Genomic DNA, 19,584 nt, shown 5'->3' with positions numbered 1-19,584 from the left:
GGGATGGGTGAGTTTAGCAATAATGCTTGTTTCACTGTGAATCATAACCCATGAGTCACTGCCACGACAACATGCAGGTCAGCCTTGCAATCTGGAAATGGGAGAGCAGGATTAGTCTTGGCAACATGAGACCTCTGAGAGATTGCTGTCAGCTTCTCTCTGACGTGGCTGAACTTCTCAGCTTCAGAAGGGGACACTGTGCACAGTTGGCGTAACTGAGGGAAATTTTTGAAAGTACTAATGAATTAAGGACTTTTGACACCTGGAGCCATGCATCCACCTGAGGCTTTAGTGTACCTGAACAACCTAAACAGAACCTATTCATTTCAAGGCCCCTTTTTAGTCCTGCTGGCATTGGTGAAGAGAGATAGAGGAGGATAGCCATGCAGCTATGTAGCCACTCTCTCATGATGAATTTCACAGCTCATGTTAAACCAGGCAGTGCTGGCAGGGAAAACACAAACCCAAGCTCCCTTGGCATATCAGCCCTTGCTGTTTCTGCAGCCTTTTAAGGCAAATACCATTACCCCCATTTCTAAGCACTGGAAGCTAATGCAGATGGTTCAAACGAACACACCAAAGGTTCCCAGGTGTCTTTCAGACCAAGAATAAGACTGAGGAAGCCCTTAGTTGTTTATCCCAGGTAGCTTCTCGTGTTACTTACTCATCACTGACACACTCCTTTCTGTTGCTAAGGTTACAGTGCAGCTGGCTCAGCAGGAAAAAACTGAGTGGAGGTCCTTCTAACCTTTACCTGCTCTCAGGGCACTACACTACATCACTGGTCCAGGGGTCACGAGGGGCCCTTTCTTTATAGATCCCAGCCTTAAGGGAAGGACTGTAAATAATTCCCCAGCTTTTGAGAAAGGTAACCACAGTTGTTCATTCCCTGTGACTTGTTGTTGAGGATATAGTCAAGCCTGTAACACAGTGGACAGGGCATTTTCATGCTGAAAATATAGTTATGGAAACTATCATTGTTAAGATGATTCCCCCTTTTTTCCCTGAAGAAATCAAAACCTCAACAACACTAATGGCACACATTTGCACTAGTTGGATGGAGCTGGCACTTTTCTACTTCTCTGAGTCTTGTATCCGGCCAGGAACCAGGCAGACTTCATGAAAGACAGTGAAGGCAAGAGGGGAATCTCTGAAGGGCAAATTTCATCTCCTCTCAATATAGATACATCTCAATAGGTGGCAGGGAACTGTCTTGAAACCAGTTATGCTTGTTTTCTACCATCAGACCACTCCCTTTAGCAGTGTACCAAGAATAGGGGCAATATACACATAATGACTGATAAATATTATATGCAGACAGGTGGCATCCTTGGTGCTGTTCTGACAGAAACTCAGGGATCGCTAAGAAGACACCAAGAGGAAATGGCACAGCATAAGAAAAAAACACAGTAAAAAGATCTCCAGTGTTCTTCCTGGGATTATCAGAGGGCTACTGAGCTGTTATGGCTTGACTGTCCCACATCTGAGGTTTGGATCAAATAGGATAGTAAATGGCAAACAAACAAGCAAAAAAGCTCTCCAGCCTTATTATAGAGAGGGTTAGTTTTCACAGGTAACCGAGGACTCCTGATGAATAGTGAAAACCAGGCAGGAAAATGGGCAGACACCCATAAATTACAGCCAGCTAGATGTTTCTCCTAACTCAGAGATAGGAAGGAACAGAAGGAACCCAATAAAAACTTAATAGGGAAATAAGTACATATTTTTTCCCTGATTTTTTGTACATCTTTCAATGAATACATAGTGCTCTTATTTTGAAGGAGATAGGTCTGAGCTGCTTTAATTATCCAATACCACTGGGTCCTGTAGTAGGGACGGAAAATGCACAACATGGCCTGACTTGCCAGGGTTAAAATAGATACACAGCAAAAAGGTAGCCTGCAGCAGCCAGGTGCAATCTCTGAGTGATAGGCATACATAGTCCCACCTGAAGGAAGACAAGATGGAGAAACACCTGTTATCAAAGGCCATGATCATTAGAGTCAAAAGCCCAATATCTACAAACAGGAGCAACAGGTCTAGGGCTGTTTGTTTAGGGCAGGTTTTGTCTCCTTTCTTGCACCTGCTCATTATGAAGGTCAAGGATCTGAATGCCACTCTGGCCAATCCTCCATTGTGAGTGAGATACATAATAGTAACCTGCATTGGAATTAATATCCATGTTGAACAGTTTGACTCTATGGCTACAATGGAAAACAAATCCCAGGATACAAATATCCTTAGTAGAAGGATATCCCTCACTGTTTAGGTTGTTTTTCCATATTCAAATCCTCATGTTCCATGCTAAGACCCACACCCAGCTGCTACACATTTCCAACAGCAGAGAGTTAGGCATATTGCTTTCTTCTATGACTGCAAAGCATAATCCAAACTATGAGAAGTAAGTCACACCTTCAACAAATCACAGGTGATTACAAATAAGCAGGCACAGTCCTGTTATAGACCCAGCCAGCCATTTGCACATGCTTAATTATAGAATACGCCTCCATAATATAACAGGATAATTATTGTTATTGTACTAATTCTGGGAGTTAGTTTTCTGATGTAAAAGAGGCAAGAAAGCAGATCCTGAAAGTGGGAGGAGCAAGGCTCCAAGGGTGTTTACCAGACAGACACAAAAGAAGAGTAACAGAACAGAACAGTGTTGGCCCAGTAACTCAGTTGAAGGCAACTGCCCAGCAAAACCAGGGCTCTGCTGGAGGAGTCATTCTCTGCAGCCAGCATTCTGACAACAGCCACTGGTCTCACAAGTATGCCTGCCCGGGGCAAACTGCTGACATGGCTGGATTTCTTTCATTTGGTGTGACTACAGAAGAGCCAAAGGCCGTACATGTGTGCTGCAGAGTCAGTCTTTAGAGCTGAACAGAGGCTGTTTGCCTGGCCCAGGGACAACAGCACAGATCAAGGACGATTTCAGGCGCACATCAGGCACACGTGTGCTTGATTTTAAGAGCTGCACTTCTGTACCTGGGGTCTGAACTATGTTTGCAGCTGTGACAAGAGGTTAGCTGATTATATTCTCACTGGAATCAGTTGTAGAAGAACATTTAGAGGTTTTTAGTGGAGGATGGATGATTCTGCTGGGAGAAGTACAGTGTGACATCCCTCCTACTCCACACTGCCAGACATAGCGCAGTTTGTCATCAAATGAGACCATTTTTTTTGGATGGTGACTTCCTGACTAGGTGATGGTTCTGCTTCAGCACAGGAAGCTGGCCAACTACCGTTGTTCGTCTCAATCTTTCTCCTTCCCCTCTGCAATTTTTTCTCTTTTTTCTCTGCCGATCCCCATTCCTGACCCCCCCCCCCCACAAACGATAAACCCGACGACAGACCCCACGCCCCTCGAAGACACTGCCTGGCACTGCAACGCATCTCGCATCCGGGCTGTGGGCCCTCCACCCTGGACCCCTCACAGACCCACGCAGACGACACCGAACCGCGCCAATCCAAGACGCGGGAGCCGCTTCCCCGCCCCCGCCAAACCACCGCCTGGCGGCGCCACGCCCGCCTCTCTGCGCATGCGCCGCCAATCATCTGTTTTCCCCCCCCCAACACCTGAGGCTCCCCAGGCGCATGCGCCGCGCAGGCCGCGAGGGGGCGCGTGAAAGGGCGGCGGGGCGCGCAGGCGCAGGCGGTGCCGCCGCAGGGTGTGCAGGGAGTGTTGGACCGGGCCGGGGGTCGGGCTGGGATCGCGGGCGGAATGGACGAGGACGTGCTGACTACCCTGAAGATCCTCATCATCGGTGAGAGCGGCGTCGGCAAGTCCAGGTGAGGGGGCTCCCGCCTCCCCCGGCCTCTCCTGTCAGGACTTGAGGCACTGGTCATGCCCGGCCTAGTCCCCCGCCGCGTTGTACAGCCCCACCTCTGCCGAGGCTGCTGCCCGGCCTGGCGCGGCCTTCCCTGAGGAGGGATAGGCCCCGCGGGGGGGGCTTCCTCGCCCCTGGTCGGCAACCCTCCTGCTGGCGAGGGGCTGCCCCTGCTCGGGGATGACTCTCTCCCCTGCAGTCCTCCCCCCGTCGCCGGCCCCACGGCAGGGAGGGCGAGAGCTGGTGTCTGTCTGAGCCAGCTGGAAACCGAAGCTGAGCATAGCTCTGAGGGCTTGGCCTAGGGGAGCTGGGCCTCCGTGTGGCCTGTGAAGAAGGGTGGGCTTCTGCATTTCCATAGCGTTTTGGCGTTAAATCGGGTCTATAATATATACACATAGAGTTAAGGCTGACCCAGAGCTGGGTGTAGGGGGTAAACAGGTGTATACAAGGTTGGCAGTGAAGTAGTTCTACCAGCGTTTCATCTGCTGTCTAATTATATTCTTGAGTATTTTGAGGTTGGTTCCCCCTTTTTTGTGGCTTTTGTCCAAGCTACCATTTTTTTTGTTTTTTACTATCTTTCTTAAACTCTGCTTTTTGTTAGTACTGTAGATCTTAAGAAAAGATATGAGATATAAATGCAGGAGGGCATCTGGAAATGTATCACACTAGTCATGTTAGATTTGGTGGCTTTATGGTAGAAATTCTACTTTTCTACTATGATCCTAAGTAATGGATAAGCTGCTAATTAGAAAAAAACCCCAAACACAGCCTTATTTGTTAAAAATCTGAGGCACTCAGTGAGTTAGCTACTGAACTCATAATCCAGTAGGCCTCTGGTGACAGACATGATCTGAGTAAATTTCTTTTAGTTGAGGTCATCTCTTTTAAATGTGGCCATATGGAAGAATTTTTCCTGAGATTGACAGTGTGCATGGTGTCTTTGTATACCTACTTATACGCTTATTTCTTTGCATTAGAAAGGTTGTTAAAGAGGCTTTATGTAGAAAAAATGGAATTGTTATGAAATAACACTATGGTGGTTCAGGTACAGGAACTTAATATTGAATTACTCCTGAATTTTTGTCACTTAATCTGTACCTTGACTCGGAAAGGTCAGATGTTCAACTTGTATTAGTGTGGCATAGCAAGTGGTTGGAGTCCTGACTTTGACCAAATGCTGTCTTAAAACTGCTTCCTGTGAATGTGATGGTGCACTTCAAGAAATTTATATCTGCATATGAAAGAAAGGTGGAAAAAGTAGAGGTTGGCTGGACTTGGCCCTCAGTCTTGTAAACTGATGTTTTTATTCATGTGGCAGTATGAGGTTTCCATATTTTTTCTGTTCTGACTGGAAATATTTTTGGTTACAGCCAATAACAGCTGCTCTGAAATAGCATCCTGATACAACTGTCTAAATGTATCAGTAAAAGCCTGGGTGCTATCAAGTTTTTAAAAATATTTGTATTTATTCTTTGGTAAATAAAGCTACTGTTGAATTTGGAGTTGGTTTGTGTGTAACTTAGGGGTTTTCACCCAGCATTACTGAAGTAAAAGGAATTTTAGTAGTCCCTTTTTTGTCAATGCAGTACTGTGTCTAAATGCTAAAAAGGACTTTGTTGCTAAATTCATATACAAAAAGAGAAGACAGGAGAAACAATGGAGGGAAGACCAAAATATAAATAGGGTTTTGTTTTGTTTCTCCAGCCTGGAAATGAATAGAAGCAGTCAGTCATGGCAAACAGCTGTTTGCCCCATGGTAATATACACTTGCCACAGATGCCTAACACTGGTGATTTTAAAAACTGTATGCTGAGAGTCTTTGTCCCTTGAAAAATCTACTTTGGGCACAAGTAGGGGTGGCACTGTGGGGACTTCTTTGAGGGACCCTACTACTATAGTGTGGTCTGATGGTAAATCTTGGCTATAGTTGTGCTTCTTTTGGAAGCAAACATACCCATCAGGCTAGGGGAAAAAGGTGAGTGTGGAAGTCCTTATATATACAAATAAGATACAGACTCTTAAAACAATGGTGAGATAATTCTGCCCTTGAACTTCTGTCTCTATTCTCATGCATGTATTCCTTGACTGTGCCTAGTTCAAGGAATTATTTCTGGGGTCAAAAGCTGAGCTAGAATTTTCTTCAAGTTTACAGAAATACTGTGTGAGGCAATATGAAATGAAACAAAACAAAGAGATCTTACTTTTGTATTGAATTTTGTGAGAAGCAATCTAGAATAAGAAGGAAAATACTTTGAGAAGCAGGACATGTGACTGTTCAGGCAACTGATTTGACACCTTGTGTGGTACTTTGTTTTCAGAGAGACGTATGTGGTAATAGATGGCAAAGAAGAGGCCTGGGTTCCTCTAGCAGGGTGTGTCTACTCTTATTTTCATGGTCCCTTCCTTGCTTTTTGTAGGAGAGAAATTATGGGAAAATTGGTATTTTTTTATTTAGCTATGTAATCTTGCCGTTACTTTCAGAGTTTGCAATTTGTATTTCTGCAAGCTTCATATATCCTCCAATAATAGTAAGTCTTATTTTTCTTTCCTCCCTCTCAGCCTTCTGCTGAGGTTCACAGATGATACATTTGACCCAGAACTTCCAGCAACAATCGGTAAGTGTGTGCTGATGCTACCTGAGAAAAATTTATGCCAAATTCAGTACAAAATTGTTGTTTGTTCAGACTTGCCCAACCAGTAGTGAAGTTCAGACATGCTTCCATTTAAGGAAAGAATGGGGTGGACACATTCTTAACTTGAAGCGCTCATTGGTGTAGAGCATTCATTGAATGTACTGGCCTGGAGTTGTTCCTTGTATTCAAAAATGTATTCTTGGCTGGAAAAAGAGATGGAAGTATCACCCTTCACCAAGAAAATGAAAGTCTTAGGCAGTGAAAAGCTCTAATGAAACAACCTGCAGTTCACTGTTAGCCAGCATTTCAGGCTAAAATGGAAATGTAAGAGCCACTGATTTATCTGTGCAGGATAGCTTGTCAATTTGCTTGAATAGCAATATTGCTGGCAAGGACTTGTGTTCTGTGTACTATGATACTTTGTAGCTATCTTAAGACCCTCTGTAGTATTGGATGTTACTCCTGAGAGTACTAGAGCATACTGGGCTCTGTGAGTCTTCTGCTTTCTCTTCATAGAGATGAAATTACAATGTGGCCGCTTTTCTCTTATGCAGTAATCTGTTCCTTGGCAGCTATACTTCTAAGAAAAATAGAATAGGCCCAAGAATGTAGAGTTGCTGGAAAAAAAAGTCATTGCTATGTTGGGATGATAGCTACCAAAGGTGAAGTCAGTTGTCCTGAGGGACAGTAACCCAGAGTGCAGGATGTAGTATGTAGGTGGTCATTCAAGGCACCAAAGTGAAACTTCTAAATTTGTGATGCAGCTCTGTGCCAAATTGATAACTGAAGTAATGGAAAATAGAGAAGACTTTTCCAGACAATGCATTTCAATTTCTTTTTTTACTTTCTCTGTTTACTTTTACTGAGCTCTGGTTAAGGATTTGCATAAAATTCTTAATCTTTGAGTTCAGCTGTTGGTAAACAAAGCCAGCTCTATCTGGTTAAGAAGTCAATAAATTGATCTGTTTTTCATTAGTGTTAGTAAGATACAGGACTGTTGTTTTATATAAAGCACTGAGCAGCTGAGTGGAGGAACCTAGCCTATTTCTGTTGATCGCTTTGCCTGTAAAAAGTGAACTTGTCCACATAGTCCTGCCTGAATTCCCAAGGGAGAACAGGGTGGAAGGAGACAAGAAGAGAGCAGACCAGGTGGTGAAGATCATAAAACTGTAGAATTTTCAAGGTTGGAAGGGACCTTTAAGGTCATCTAGTTCCAACCCCTCTGCCATGGGCAGGGATACCTCCCACTAGATCAGGTTGCTCAGAGCCCTGTCCAGCCTGACCTTAAAATCTTCCAGGGATGGGGCTTCCACCACTTCTCTGGGCAACCTGTTCCAGTGTCTCACCACCCTCATGGTGAAGAACTTCTTCCTAACTTCCAATCTAAATCTACCCTCCTCTAGTTTGAAACCATTCCCCCTAGTCCTATCACTACCTGACATCCTAAAAAGTCCCTCACAGCTTTCTTGTAGCCCCCTTCAGATACTGAAGGCTACAATAAGGTCTCCTTGGAGCCTTCTCCTCTCCAGACAGAATAACCCCAACTCTCTCAGTCTCTCCTCACAGGAGAGGAGCTCTAGCCCTCTGATCATCCTCGTGGCCCTTCTATGGACATGCTCCAGCATGACAGTCTTGTGTTCTGATCTAAATAGTTTTGGCACTGTATGTACTTAATTATACTTTCCTGGTATGTCAACCATGTGGGCGAGGAGTTGGTGCAGAATAGCTACTTTTAACTTGCATGACATTCTGGATACCCATAAAATAGCTCAAAGTCAGTATGTGGTGGATTATTTTTTTTTTTTTTATTCTGCTGTTTGTACATAATATTCTTTACCAGTGTTGAAAACTGACGTCAGTGCACTCTTTGAGAAACTAGAGAATTATTTCCTGAAGTAATACTTCCTCTTGGATTTGTCAGAATACACAACAGCCTGTGTGGTAGCTGGTTGATGTTGGTTAGCAGCAAATCAGAGTTTCGTACTAGAATGAAGGTGATTATTTGTCAGGTAAGGGAAGTTTCCAGACACTGAGCAAATGCTGGCCTAGTTTGCCCTAGCTGTTAGTCCTCTCTAGCTGATCTTGTAGTGGTAGTTTTGTGCAATATGGGATCCATGGGTGCTATGGAAGTCCTATAGCACCGTGTGTGGAGTAAATCATGTGGGAGAGCTTTCCCTTTTTGTTGTTGTTCTTACTTGTTTTCTTTTGTTCTTTTTTTTTTTTTTTTTTTTTTTTTTTTTTTTTTAAACAAAACAAAGCAACCTACTTAGCTTCTAGGTTCACATTTTTCTGGTTAACATATTGCTAAGAAGCAACATGCCAACTTTAAATTCAGGGCAGGATTTGTTGGTCACATAGGTAGAGTACTTGGAGTGAGCCCTCAGAGGTAACTGCTTTCTGCTGCATGAAGAGAGACCCTAGATGCCAAATTCAGATACTCAAAAGATGCTGAAGTGCCAAAACTCTTTGTGAATTTTGACCTGCTTTTCTTTTTGTGCTGGCCAAACACTATTTCATTTTGAATTTGTGGATGGAAGAGGTTTTTAAGTAATTTGAAGGCTTTCCTGTTGAGATTGTAGAGTATAACACTTTTCCAAAATTAATAGTTTGACTATGTATAGTGTCATCTACTTACTGAGTGTTGAACTGATGAAAGTAACTTTTTATTTGGATTAGAAAGTGGAGAGAGAACATGCCTTCTGTTTAAAAAAGCCAAAACGACAAAAACAACTGCACACAAACCCACAGCCCTGGAGAAAGCCTTGGCTGCAGTATAACTGGTCCCTTGCAATGACCTGTTGACACATCCCTTTCCTTATCTTTGTAGCTTGCACAAGCCAGCTGGGTGGAATTTAAATGAAACCCTAAACTGCTGTTTTGTAAGGGTGGTTTTAATTTTGTAAAAGTCCTGAAGCATTCTCAAAAAATAGGCTGCCTTGGTCAAATACTGCAACTTCTGTAGCTTTCATTTGGGTTAAGTATGTTTTATTCAGTGTAGCAAATCATCTGTCTTCCTTGTGTTCTCTTGAAGCTGACTTGTTCACCGGGCTTCGTCAACAGGAATCAGACTATATGTACCCCAGTGTTTTCTGTTTTCCTTGCTGCTGGTGCTTGTCTTTACTTGCTCGTTCTTGATACAAGAGATTCTAGGGAAGTGTTGCATGCTGTCCTTATTTCAGAAGTAATGCATCACATGGATCTGATGTGTCTCAACTTTTTAGCCTTCCTTGCACTTGGAGTCCTGCAACTCTAAGCTGTGTAAATTGTAATTTACCTACAACAGAAATGATACACTGAAGCTGATTTAGCACTATGTGTAAATACAGCATGGCATACTGACCTAAATGGGAGGGCAGCATGAAGGTGACAGAGCTTTTCCTTGCAAACTGCAAGCCCACAGTATGTTAGTGTATTGCTGAGGTGGTAGATATCAATGCTCAGGAGTACAGTCTAGTTTTGGAGTATTGTCTTGTTTCTGGCTGCCTTCCAAGGCATAGTAGAAAGCACTCTCAGGCTGCTTTTGTCAGGGATAGAAACATCACTTGCAGTCTTAGAACTGACACCTGTCAAACAAACATGTCTGTATTTCACTGAATTATTTAGGGAACATAAGTATCCTGCTTGTTCAATTTAACAAGATTTTCTTGAGCCCTGTATTTTTTTCCTACTTGTCCTCTTTTTTGGTAGATTGATAATTAACAATCTACTTACTGTAAAAATTTTTGTCAACTGGCTTTTTTATGTGTTGAGACCCTTGGTTTACTAGAATTACATTTGCCATATCTTGATGACTTCAAATAATATGTTTTGGTGTGCTGTTATTTCATGTTTTTGCTTTTCAGTAGTAAGTCTAACACATAGGATTTATTTGCTGTTTTAGTTTCTTAATTTATTTGCAATGTCCATGCAGAATTTAAAGCATTATCTTTTAAGCAAGGCTAACCAAAAGGTGTGTATACACTTACCATATCTTTTGCCTACAGTTCTGCAATTTTTATTTAATGGAATCTGTTTACTGGGAGAAGTATACTGTGTCTTCAAAATAGACCTAATACACTTGTCCTAAGGGAAAGAGGTTTTCCTTTTTGAAACTCCTGTAACATACTTTGTTATGCCAAGTATTTGATAGACTTATATCTACAGTTGTAAGTTTGGTGTCAGACAAATGGGTGAACTTGTAATATCTGCAGCTACAGGTTTTGATGTCAGATGAATGGGTAAAAGAATGTGCTGTGAGCTGTTGAATATCCTGGCTGAGGAATGGTGATTTTTACAGTTTAGGGAAATAAATATGCAATTACAGTGGAAGAAGAGATTCTGTCTAAACGTTACTGCTGAGTGCTGAAAGTTGGCAGTACAGGATGTTCTTTCGGATCAGTTTGACTCAACTTGCTAGCATAGCGGTCTTCTGTGAATGAGGTGAAGTTCTAAGAACTGGTGTATAAAATAAAGTTAATAGTGACTATTCTTTTTTGTGAACATAACTCTAGAAGAGTATACCATCCTTGTATGTTGTGTGGAGCATTATATTACTACTAAATTAGGGACTAAGAGTTTTAGTTCCTGAAAAAAATGGAGTCCTATTCAGTTACGGCAAAATTTAAGGTACTTTGGCAAAATTTTGCTTGAAATAAAGAGCATGGACTTCTTCAAGTGCACAGTGCAGTCTGAAAGTCACTTGACGCTTCAGGAAGTATAGTGAGCTGAAGCTATGAAAGTGGAATAAGCATCATGTAATTTTAATTTTTTAAAAAATAAAGTTTTTAAACCATAGTTGCAGTGAAGCTGTAGATCCGCTTTCAGTGAACAATTTCTTAAGCATCCTATATACCCCTTTGTGACTTTTTAAGTTGAACACATTTTGGCAACTGTTGGTACTTGTTTGTAATCTGCATGGCCTTGGGAATGTACCTGCAGCACACTTATTATGAAGCCCTATTAAAACATTGTGTTAGTATAGTTTTGTAGCAAGTACAATGGCTACCATTTTAAATCAAAGTATAAAATGTTTCCAGGTGCTGTTACACCTGGAAATTGTTCATATGAAGGTAGTGACAGGCTGCCTACTATGTTTCAGCACTGCTGCCTGGTGGGAAGCAAGAGTCACAGAACAGTTTAAACATACTTCCAGTTACTTCCTCTTGGTAACCTGAGGATTAAGTTACAGAAAAATGGATCGTAACAGTGCCCAATCTCTCAGATCAATGTGTGTTGCTATAACCTTCAGATTTCCACACTCCTTAACATCTTGTCCTTGGATTGAGTTTTGTGCAGCTTTTTCTTGGTTCAGTGACAGGCTGCTAGTTCCAGCGTATTTAAAACAAAATAGGGAAGAACTTTCAGATGCTGAGGTAGATGAGTGTTATCAATAGCAGAGCTGTCACCATGTTGTGGTTTGGGGTTTTGGTTTTTTTTTTTTGTTTTGTTTTGTTTTTCTTGGTCCCTTGTATTGGTGAGTTCCTCATGTTGTTGAAATCTCTGATCTTTGTGTTCAAATTATCCAAAAAGTGTTTAATATGCTTGTTAGACAAATTACTGTTAACTAACATTGTTTCTCACAGCACAGTGATCATATAGTAGATGAGTCTCTGTCTTTATCAGTTTATCTCTACATAATTACCATGATGGGACTTGGTCACATTGTTTGAGATAGGGAAACAGCAAATAGCTACCAAAATGCAGCTTCCTTTATTTTCAAAGTATGTTCTTCAAGACCACAAACATACTCAAGGAAAGTACATATATGAGTAATGAATAGAAAGTTAATCTGTTTGAATTATAAACTTGAATATTTGTCTTGGAATATGTGGTTTAATAAAGGAAGTGTAGTATTGGCCTTGCTTCCATAAAGTGTTTTCAGTCAATGGCTTAAGGTCCTCTAGGCTTTTGCAAAAGCCTTTCAGAAACAAAAGCTTCAGTTTTGAGCAAGGTTCATAAGTAGGTAATGAAACTTACTCTTCCTGCTTCTCACAACTTATTTTCTGAATTTGTTTTCTATTTACTTTAATTGCTCTTTAAAAAATAGCTGTAGTAGGTTTGAACAACTAAAATATTTTTCTTCCTCTAGGTGTGGACTTCAAGGTGAAAACTATCTCAGTTGATGGAAACAAAGCTAAATTGGCAATATGGGTAAGCCTCTAAGTTCTTAACATTTACTTTGATTTAGGAATAGTGATGGCTTCTATAATGTACAGTTTGTATAGAATCTTCTATTTAATATGGAGGTGATTTGGAGACATGGGAAGTTATTACTGATCCATTCAGAAAGTGGGATGAACTGTGGGGCAGTGGGTTAAATGGGGAGATTGTGTTGCCTGTGAGCTGCTTTTGCAGCACTCATTTTGGGTCTGGTAGGATTAGGAATAGAGAGAAGGTGGAATAAGATTATACTAATTCAGTCAGACTTTAAAACTGTGAATGTGGTCATTTTTAGTTTTTTGTTTGTTTGTTTTAAATGCGTAATTAATTGCTAACTTCTAAGGAGTCAGCCCTCACTAGTCTGAGACTCCCCTGTATATATCATTCTTGTCTGTACTTGAGAGGCTTTAAAAGGGTGCATTTAACCTAGATGTTCTAGGCAAAATTTAGTAGTGTATCAACCAATTAAGAATTAGTCTTGCATGCCCAATTTATGATAAAATGTTACCTCTCAAAACTATTTTTAGCCTACAAACTTAGTAGCCCTGATAGGAAGACTTTCAGAGGCTTGAGGTCAATGTTATTTGCAACATATGCAGCTGGAAGAGGGTGAGGCAGAGGCAGTGTTTATAATAGTCTTTGAGTGTTCAACATCTACTCTTAATTAAAAGTAGAACTTCTGAATTCATGGCAAGTAAAGAAAAATAATTTTTTTTTTTTTTAAAAGCATACTCTGTTCTACATACCATTCTCCACACTTAATGTGTCTTGAAGCTCCTTTTGAATATACAGACCTAGTTGTGACCTCTTGTAGCAAGCAAGAATGAAACCTTGTTTCTCACACATGCAAAATATGTCTTGGGTAGTAATAGTAGAACATGAAATATATAATTGCAACAGTTCTGTTGCTTGAAGGACTTTTCATACCTTGACTAACAAACAGGACACATGTCTTATTGGGGCAGTAGTAATGATCTCTAAAATAAATTGGTTTGACCAAATAGAATAGAAAATATTATATAGGGCTGTCTTAGGGCTTATCTTCTTTCGTATTGTTAAATGTGAGGAAATAATTCTGAGGTAGAATGGAAAATGAAAACTTGTAAAGGTGTATCATGACACAAAACCAGGTTGGGATGTGTTGGATTGTCTGAGTGTCTTTTAGAATGTTGGAAGTACAGTTTGGTTATGCAGATTCTTTGGTAGTGAACTGTTTTTTAATCTGCAGCGTTTCATATGCTACTTCTAACCTGAGGTAACTGGGATGAAGTTATTTAAATGTTCCATGCATGAGGTCTGTAGTAAGTGTACTCTAGAACTTAATTTCTGATAATAAAACAGCATTGTATTATTGGGTTTTTTTCAGAGCTGTTGATGCTTTAAATTTGAAGATGTAAATTCAACTTTGCTTAAAAACAGAAAAAACTGACTTATTTATGCTTCTACTCTGTTGTAGCATGATAAATGCATTTTCTGTGGCACTGAATCATATTTAATTGTACCAAGGTGATTACTGTACTACCTGCAGAACAAATGTTCTCAAAGAAATGGCTTACTGCTAAATATTTAATTTATTTAACCACACCTAACAGTTCAAAATTGTCTCCCAGGACAAACTATATAAAATTGCTGATATGCAGGGAAAAACAGGGAAGGTTATGAACTCAGCTTATCTGGTAGATGCATATACTCTGAATCTTATTTTGTGTGTTCATTAGAAGCAGGACAACTGAGAGTTGAGCTAGATCATGCTCAAATTGTAAACAATGGAACTTTCTGAATGGCTTTTCAGGATACTGCAGGTCAGGAGCGGTTCAGAACATTAACACCCAGTTACTACAGAGGTGCACAAGGCGTTATCCTAGGTAAGTATAGCTTGCATACTATTTTGAATAAGTTTGTGGTTTTATTACAGTAACAACCACAGTTTGTGGTTTTATTACAGCAAACTCGTGTAACCTTTCCATAAAGTCTAATTTCTATTAACAGTCATTATATCTGTATTGAATAACTCACACATGAAAAGATCTTTAATTTGATGTTTTGCCTTTAATTTTGATGTTTGGTTTTTGCCTGAGATTAAAAGCTACTGCTGTTTGAAGGGGTAGCTTGGAGCTGTCCCTGTGCTGCCATGAGTTTTTATTTTTTACTATTGTTTTTTGATTGTGCTTACTAAGACCATAAGCAAAAAAAAAAGATATTTTTCTCTTTTCCTCAGTGTATTCTTTCTGTATCAGTATGTGTAGAGCTGTGGGGTTTTTTTGTTTTGAGGGGTTTTTTTATATGTTTCTTTTTTCTTTCCTATTTCTTTTTCCTAATGAAAGCAGTATAAACACTGCAGAGTCTGCCTGGGATTTTTGCTATTTGTGTCTCCATACTGATGGGGTGTTACCCAGTCGGAATTGCTTAGAAAAGACTCTTTGAGAACTTAAAATATCAATCTGTGTGGAAGAATCCCAGGCCAAAGCCCATAATTGTAGCTTCACAGTGAAGTCTCTTAAGTTTCTTGCTTCCTTTTGTATATGGGAACTTGTGAAGCAGACACTGAGCTCTGAAGTTCTGTATCTCCATTGCTGGAAGTGAAGGGCTCACTAAAGTAAGGTCAGGGAAGCAAATTTAAATTTCTTTGCAGTTGCATCTGACTTGAATGATTCTTGGTAATTTATTGTATCCAGTTAAATTATTTAACTTGGAATAACCTTTGTCATGTGACTTCCTGGTAGGTTTTGTTTTGTGTGCACTGTTGCCCAAGTCTTAGTTGCATAATCCTCCTGATAGAGGAAGGTGCTGTCAGGGCATGTCTTGTCAACTCACTTCATTGCTAATGCCAAACCTGCCACTTACTGTTGTTGAAAGCTATAGAAGTAAGCAAGTACTGTTTGGAAGTTAGAAAGATCTGCTGTTCAGATTTGCTCTCTAATTTTTTTGAATAATTTTCTCTTGGCTATTTCTTTGTTAAGTAGCTTCCTAAAAATAAAGTTATTAATGCACTCCAAGCTATAGATTTGATTGGGAGCAACATACGCCAGTCTGGAAATGGGATGTGAGAATGAAGGAAAGAATATTTTCAGAGCTTGAAATGGCAGCTATTGTGTAGTAGATTTCAAGTTCAACAAGGTCTGCTTTTTGTCTGCCCTTTCTGCTGCTAACATGGCTTATTGCTTATATCCTGCACAAATCCTAAATAGCTTGAAACACTAAAATGCAGAAAATTCAGTATTTAAGCAGTGCTTTTAAGTATTTGGTGATCAGTTCTCTTCTTTAGCTAAACCAGTAGCCTAAGTGCAGTACTATACTAGTCTTAATTATCACTAATTAACTCAATGCAGACAGTAGTGCCAGGCTCTTTGCATATCATTTGTGTGGTGATGCTAATGGTTGTGTTACATTAGGGATCTGAAAGTATAAAATTCTTTAGAGAATGAAAATCTCTACTCTGTAAGCTGGGATGTCTCAGTGTAAGTTGTTCTGGGAACAGTAGATGACTGCATCTTAAGAGTTGCTCTGCATGAGTATCATTGGTGATTTGAACTGAAGGATATTTAACTTTTTTTCCAATTATTGTCTTCTGTAGTAATTAAATTTGGATTCTTGGTAGTCCTTCAGTGTTTTTTTTGAAAAAGCCGTAGTTTTTGCTCCTTTTGGAATATAAGCTGTATTTCATCAACAAATACTGTGGTAGTAATATTGCTAATGTCTTTCAGTTTATGATGTCACAAGAAGAGATACTTTTGTCAAGCTGGATAACTGGTTAAATGAACTGGAGACATACTGCACAAGGAATGACATAGTGAAAATGCTAGTTGGAAACAAGATTGATAAGGTAAAATTAATTCAACTGCAGTAAGTAATCTGTTGGTGTGTTATTGTTAATAATGCATACTAATGCTGTATCTTATTACAGGAAAACCGTGAAGTTGACAGAAATGAAGGTCTCAAATTTGCAAGGAAGCATTCCATGTTGTTCATAGGTATGTTACAGGTGTTTGCAGAGACCTTCATTTTGTCACATAATGGAAAGCACTGCTTCTGTAGGTCTGATAGTCTTCATATGTACAATCCAATTATTGTGTGTCTCAGCTCCAGCAGGTACAAAGATATGAGGTATTCTCATCTTTTTAAACATTGTCCTTGAATATGTGCAGGTGTCTAATCTTAACTGTAGATGAGCATATTGAAGTGTCCAAGAATTAAGGGTGGAATGCAGACTACTGTAGTCTGACAAAACTTGTTTTATGTTTGGGGTTTTGTCTTGATCTCTTTTCCAAAGCTACTTGCTATATTAATGACAGAACCAGTATGAAAGAGAGAAAACTGGTGCTAGTGGCCACTTTTCAGCATAGCAAAAGAAGTCTGTATTGGAACGGGGATGTAAAAATAGGTAGGAATATAACTTACAAATGGTGGGTAGGATTGAGTAATGACATAATTATGACTGGAGCAAATATCTTGGTCTCATCCTGCTGCAAGATGAGGCTTGTAGACAAAGCCTTGTGGGTGCTGAAGTGAATGTTTATGCATAGGTTTGTATGCTTAATTTGAGGATCAGCAGTCATTGCTTTATAGGATGAATCCAGTAGCAAAGCAGTTTATTGATGTTTCTGGTACATTAGACTTGTGTTCCCATCTCTGACTAATGACATTTCTTTGTCTAGTCCTTTGAATTTCTTTTTGGCTCCAGTGTCAGATGTGCAAATAGAAGTTAAGAGTTAAGGCACAGTCTGTTAAGAGCATGGAAGATGAAGAGAAGCATGAAAATTAAACCTTTGTGCTACATATGCTAACTTTTTGAATGGCTGTGTAGAACAGGGCAGGCTGTAGTGGAGTGGACCATTTCAGATGGTATCTATTCCTCTCACACCCTGTGAGCAAACTTCTTGGTCTTAGCCAAAGTAAGGCTCTAGAGTGAAATAACCTGTAATTCTGCTTGCTGCAGGAGAAATGAGATCCCTTAATGCTTTTTATTATATTAGATATATCATGGAGGCTGACCCAAAATCCTAGTCTGGATCCTCGTTTTGTATTTTATGGTGGTATTACAGCTCTGACTAATGTACAGAAGCACAACCAGGTTTATCAGACATCTTTAAGTCAGGAGAACCCTTTCTATAGTAAAATAAAGATAAGATGTAGCTGTCTAGATATATTCTAGTACCATTCAACTTGGAAGCTCTTCTGTTAAGATTCTTTTGAGGTGCTGCTTTGTGACAAAAATCTAAATACCTGCTAATTTTGGTACTGCTGTGTAATTACAGAATGTATTATGGAATTTTTAAGTTTGGGTTGTAGTTGAGACTGAATTGAAAGAGAAATACTAAAGTTACTGCAAGCTGTGCTAATGCTTGATTTCTTGTGTCCCTTCTCTAGAGGCGAGTGCAAGAACGTGTGATGGTGTACAGTGTGCCTTTGAAGAACTTGTTGAAAAAATCATTCAGACTCCTGGACTGTGGGAGAGTGAGAGCCAAAACAGAGGTGTCAAGTTATCAAGCAAGGAAGAAGGATATGGAGGAGGAGGAGCTTGTGGTGGATATTGTTCTATGTTATAAACTTTGGGAAGCTTATTCCTTAAATATTTAAACAGCTAGTGACATTTTTCTGTACATAAATTCATTAAATGCTATTTTTAGGGACCTTGCAGTTTGCACATATTTGTTTTGTATCATGGCAGTGAACACCTGTAGGAAAAATGTTCTGCAGCTTTCCCAGTTTGAAAATGTTATGGTAAGCATGCCCAGTTTGCAATCTTCAGGTTTTTATAAGCAGCATAAATAATGTGCAAGAATGAATGCACTAAAAAAGTTTGACTGTATACATACATCCTGTAACTATTCTAAACAAATTCATCTAACGAGCACATCACTGCATTGTCTGCTCTGTCTTATTTTAAAATACTCTTGAAGTTATAGAACTATATAATGTGCACAGATCTTGAAAACCATGTGAGCTATAAATGTTACATTTCATTTCTTCTAGTAAATGCTTTTTTATGGCATTAAAAACAGCAAGATTATACACTTCTTGGACAAATCTGCTAAATTTTTCACTTTCAGCAGAGCTGTCTGAAATACAAATTGGCACAGGCCATAGTTGGTATCAGCACTTTCTTATAGAGATGCTTTGAAAGCTTCCTTTGCAAAGCTGGGGGACGCCTTTTCTTTTTAATTGTCACTTCAGTTGATGGCTTAACTGGAGTTTTAATCCTGTTATATTTATATACTAAATTTGTGGTACTCTTGTACTCTTAAGTTTTTATGATGCAGCCTGCTCTAGACTTGCTGTAGACAGTTTTCATTTTCGGCAAAGGGTCTGAATGACATCTTTATTCTTTGATTGTCAATCAATTTGCCACACTTCAGTACAGATGCCTGGTTTTCCTAAATGTTTGTAATATAACTATCTCAAACTGTAGCTCACTGTGGCTGTGAAGTTCTCTATCATGTCTGGTTTTGCAGCTACTTGTTCTGAAATAAAACTTCCTGTCACAGACACTAAGTGGGAAGCTATAGGGCTTCTTGATCTCTGTATGGAAAAATACTATTGCAATGAGTATTCACTTGAATTTCATGTATCAAAGCCAATGGTTTGTTTCAGAAGACTTGTATAGACTAATAAATTTTTTCCACAGTATTCAACTTTTCTAACCTCTTCCTATTGTAGAGTTGTTTATTTCCTAGCATATACAGTTTAAATAAGGTCACTTCTTAAATATATGATTTCTGGTTTCTGAAGGAGAAGACAAGGGTGCTATGTTGTGGGTTTGTTTTTTTATTTTGTAAGTAATCACAAATTTAGTGCAATCAGTAACTGAACTATCAGGTTTTTTGGTTTTTTTTGTAAAAATAGTGATTACAGTACATTTTGTGTTAATGTCAACATACATGATCTGTATTTTGCAGCAGGTCTTGGCTGCTTCTGTTTAAATCCACTTTATTCTTCACATAGGAACTTTGTTTTCTATTCTGTTTTACACTTTCTAGAAAACA

At 39.6% G+C, this 19,584-nt stretch overlaps 1 protein-coding gene across 2 annotated transcripts; it reads left to right on the top strand.

The window, feature by feature from the left end:
- Positions 1-3,621: 3,621 nt before the first annotated feature.
- On the top strand, positions 3,622-19,228 carry RAB18 (RAB18, member RAS oncogene family). Of its 2 annotated transcripts, XM_071734957.1 has the most exons (7): positions 3,622-3,792; positions 6,390-6,445; positions 12,531-12,592; positions 14,394-14,466; positions 16,306-16,424; positions 16,506-16,572; positions 17,969-19,228. In XM_071734957.1, exons 1-7 carry the CDS (start codon positions 3,725-3,727, stop codon positions 18,145-18,147), a joined length of 624 nt encoding a protein of 207 aa, XP_071591058.1. In that variant the 5' UTR covers positions 3,622-3,724; the 3' UTR covers positions 18,148-19,228. The 2 variants fall into 2 exon arrangements, with proteins under 2 accessions (XP_071591058.1, XP_071591059.1); XM_071734958.1 differs by lacking the exon at positions 16,506-16,572 and having other exon boundaries at positions 3,648-3,792.
- The last annotated feature ends 356 nt before the right edge of the window (positions 19,229-19,584 follow it).

The sequence above is a fragment of the Heliangelus exortis genome, chromosome 2 (genome assembly GCF_036169615.1).
Source record: "Heliangelus exortis chromosome 2, bHelExo1.hap1, whole genome shotgun sequence".
Taxonomy (NCBI): Eukaryota; Metazoa; Chordata; class Aves; order Apodiformes; family Trochilidae; genus Heliangelus; species Heliangelus exortis.
This window is presented reverse-complemented; position numbering and strand designations above follow the sequence as displayed.

Excerpts from the sequence above, each read along its gene's own strand:
- RAB18 (XM_071734957.1), top strand. The coding sequence starts at position 3,725 with ATGGACGAGGACGTGCTGACTACCCTGAAGATCCTCATCATCGGTGAG. Across the intron at positions 6,446-12,530 it reads AGAACTTCCAGCAACAATCG|GTGTGGACTTCAAGGTGAAA; the intron begins GTAAGTGTGTGC and ends TTCTTCCTCTAG. Across the intron at positions 16,425-16,505 it reads TTGGAAACAAGATTGATAAG|GAAAACCGTGAAGTTGACAG; the intron begins GTAAAATTAATT and ends ATCTTATTACAG.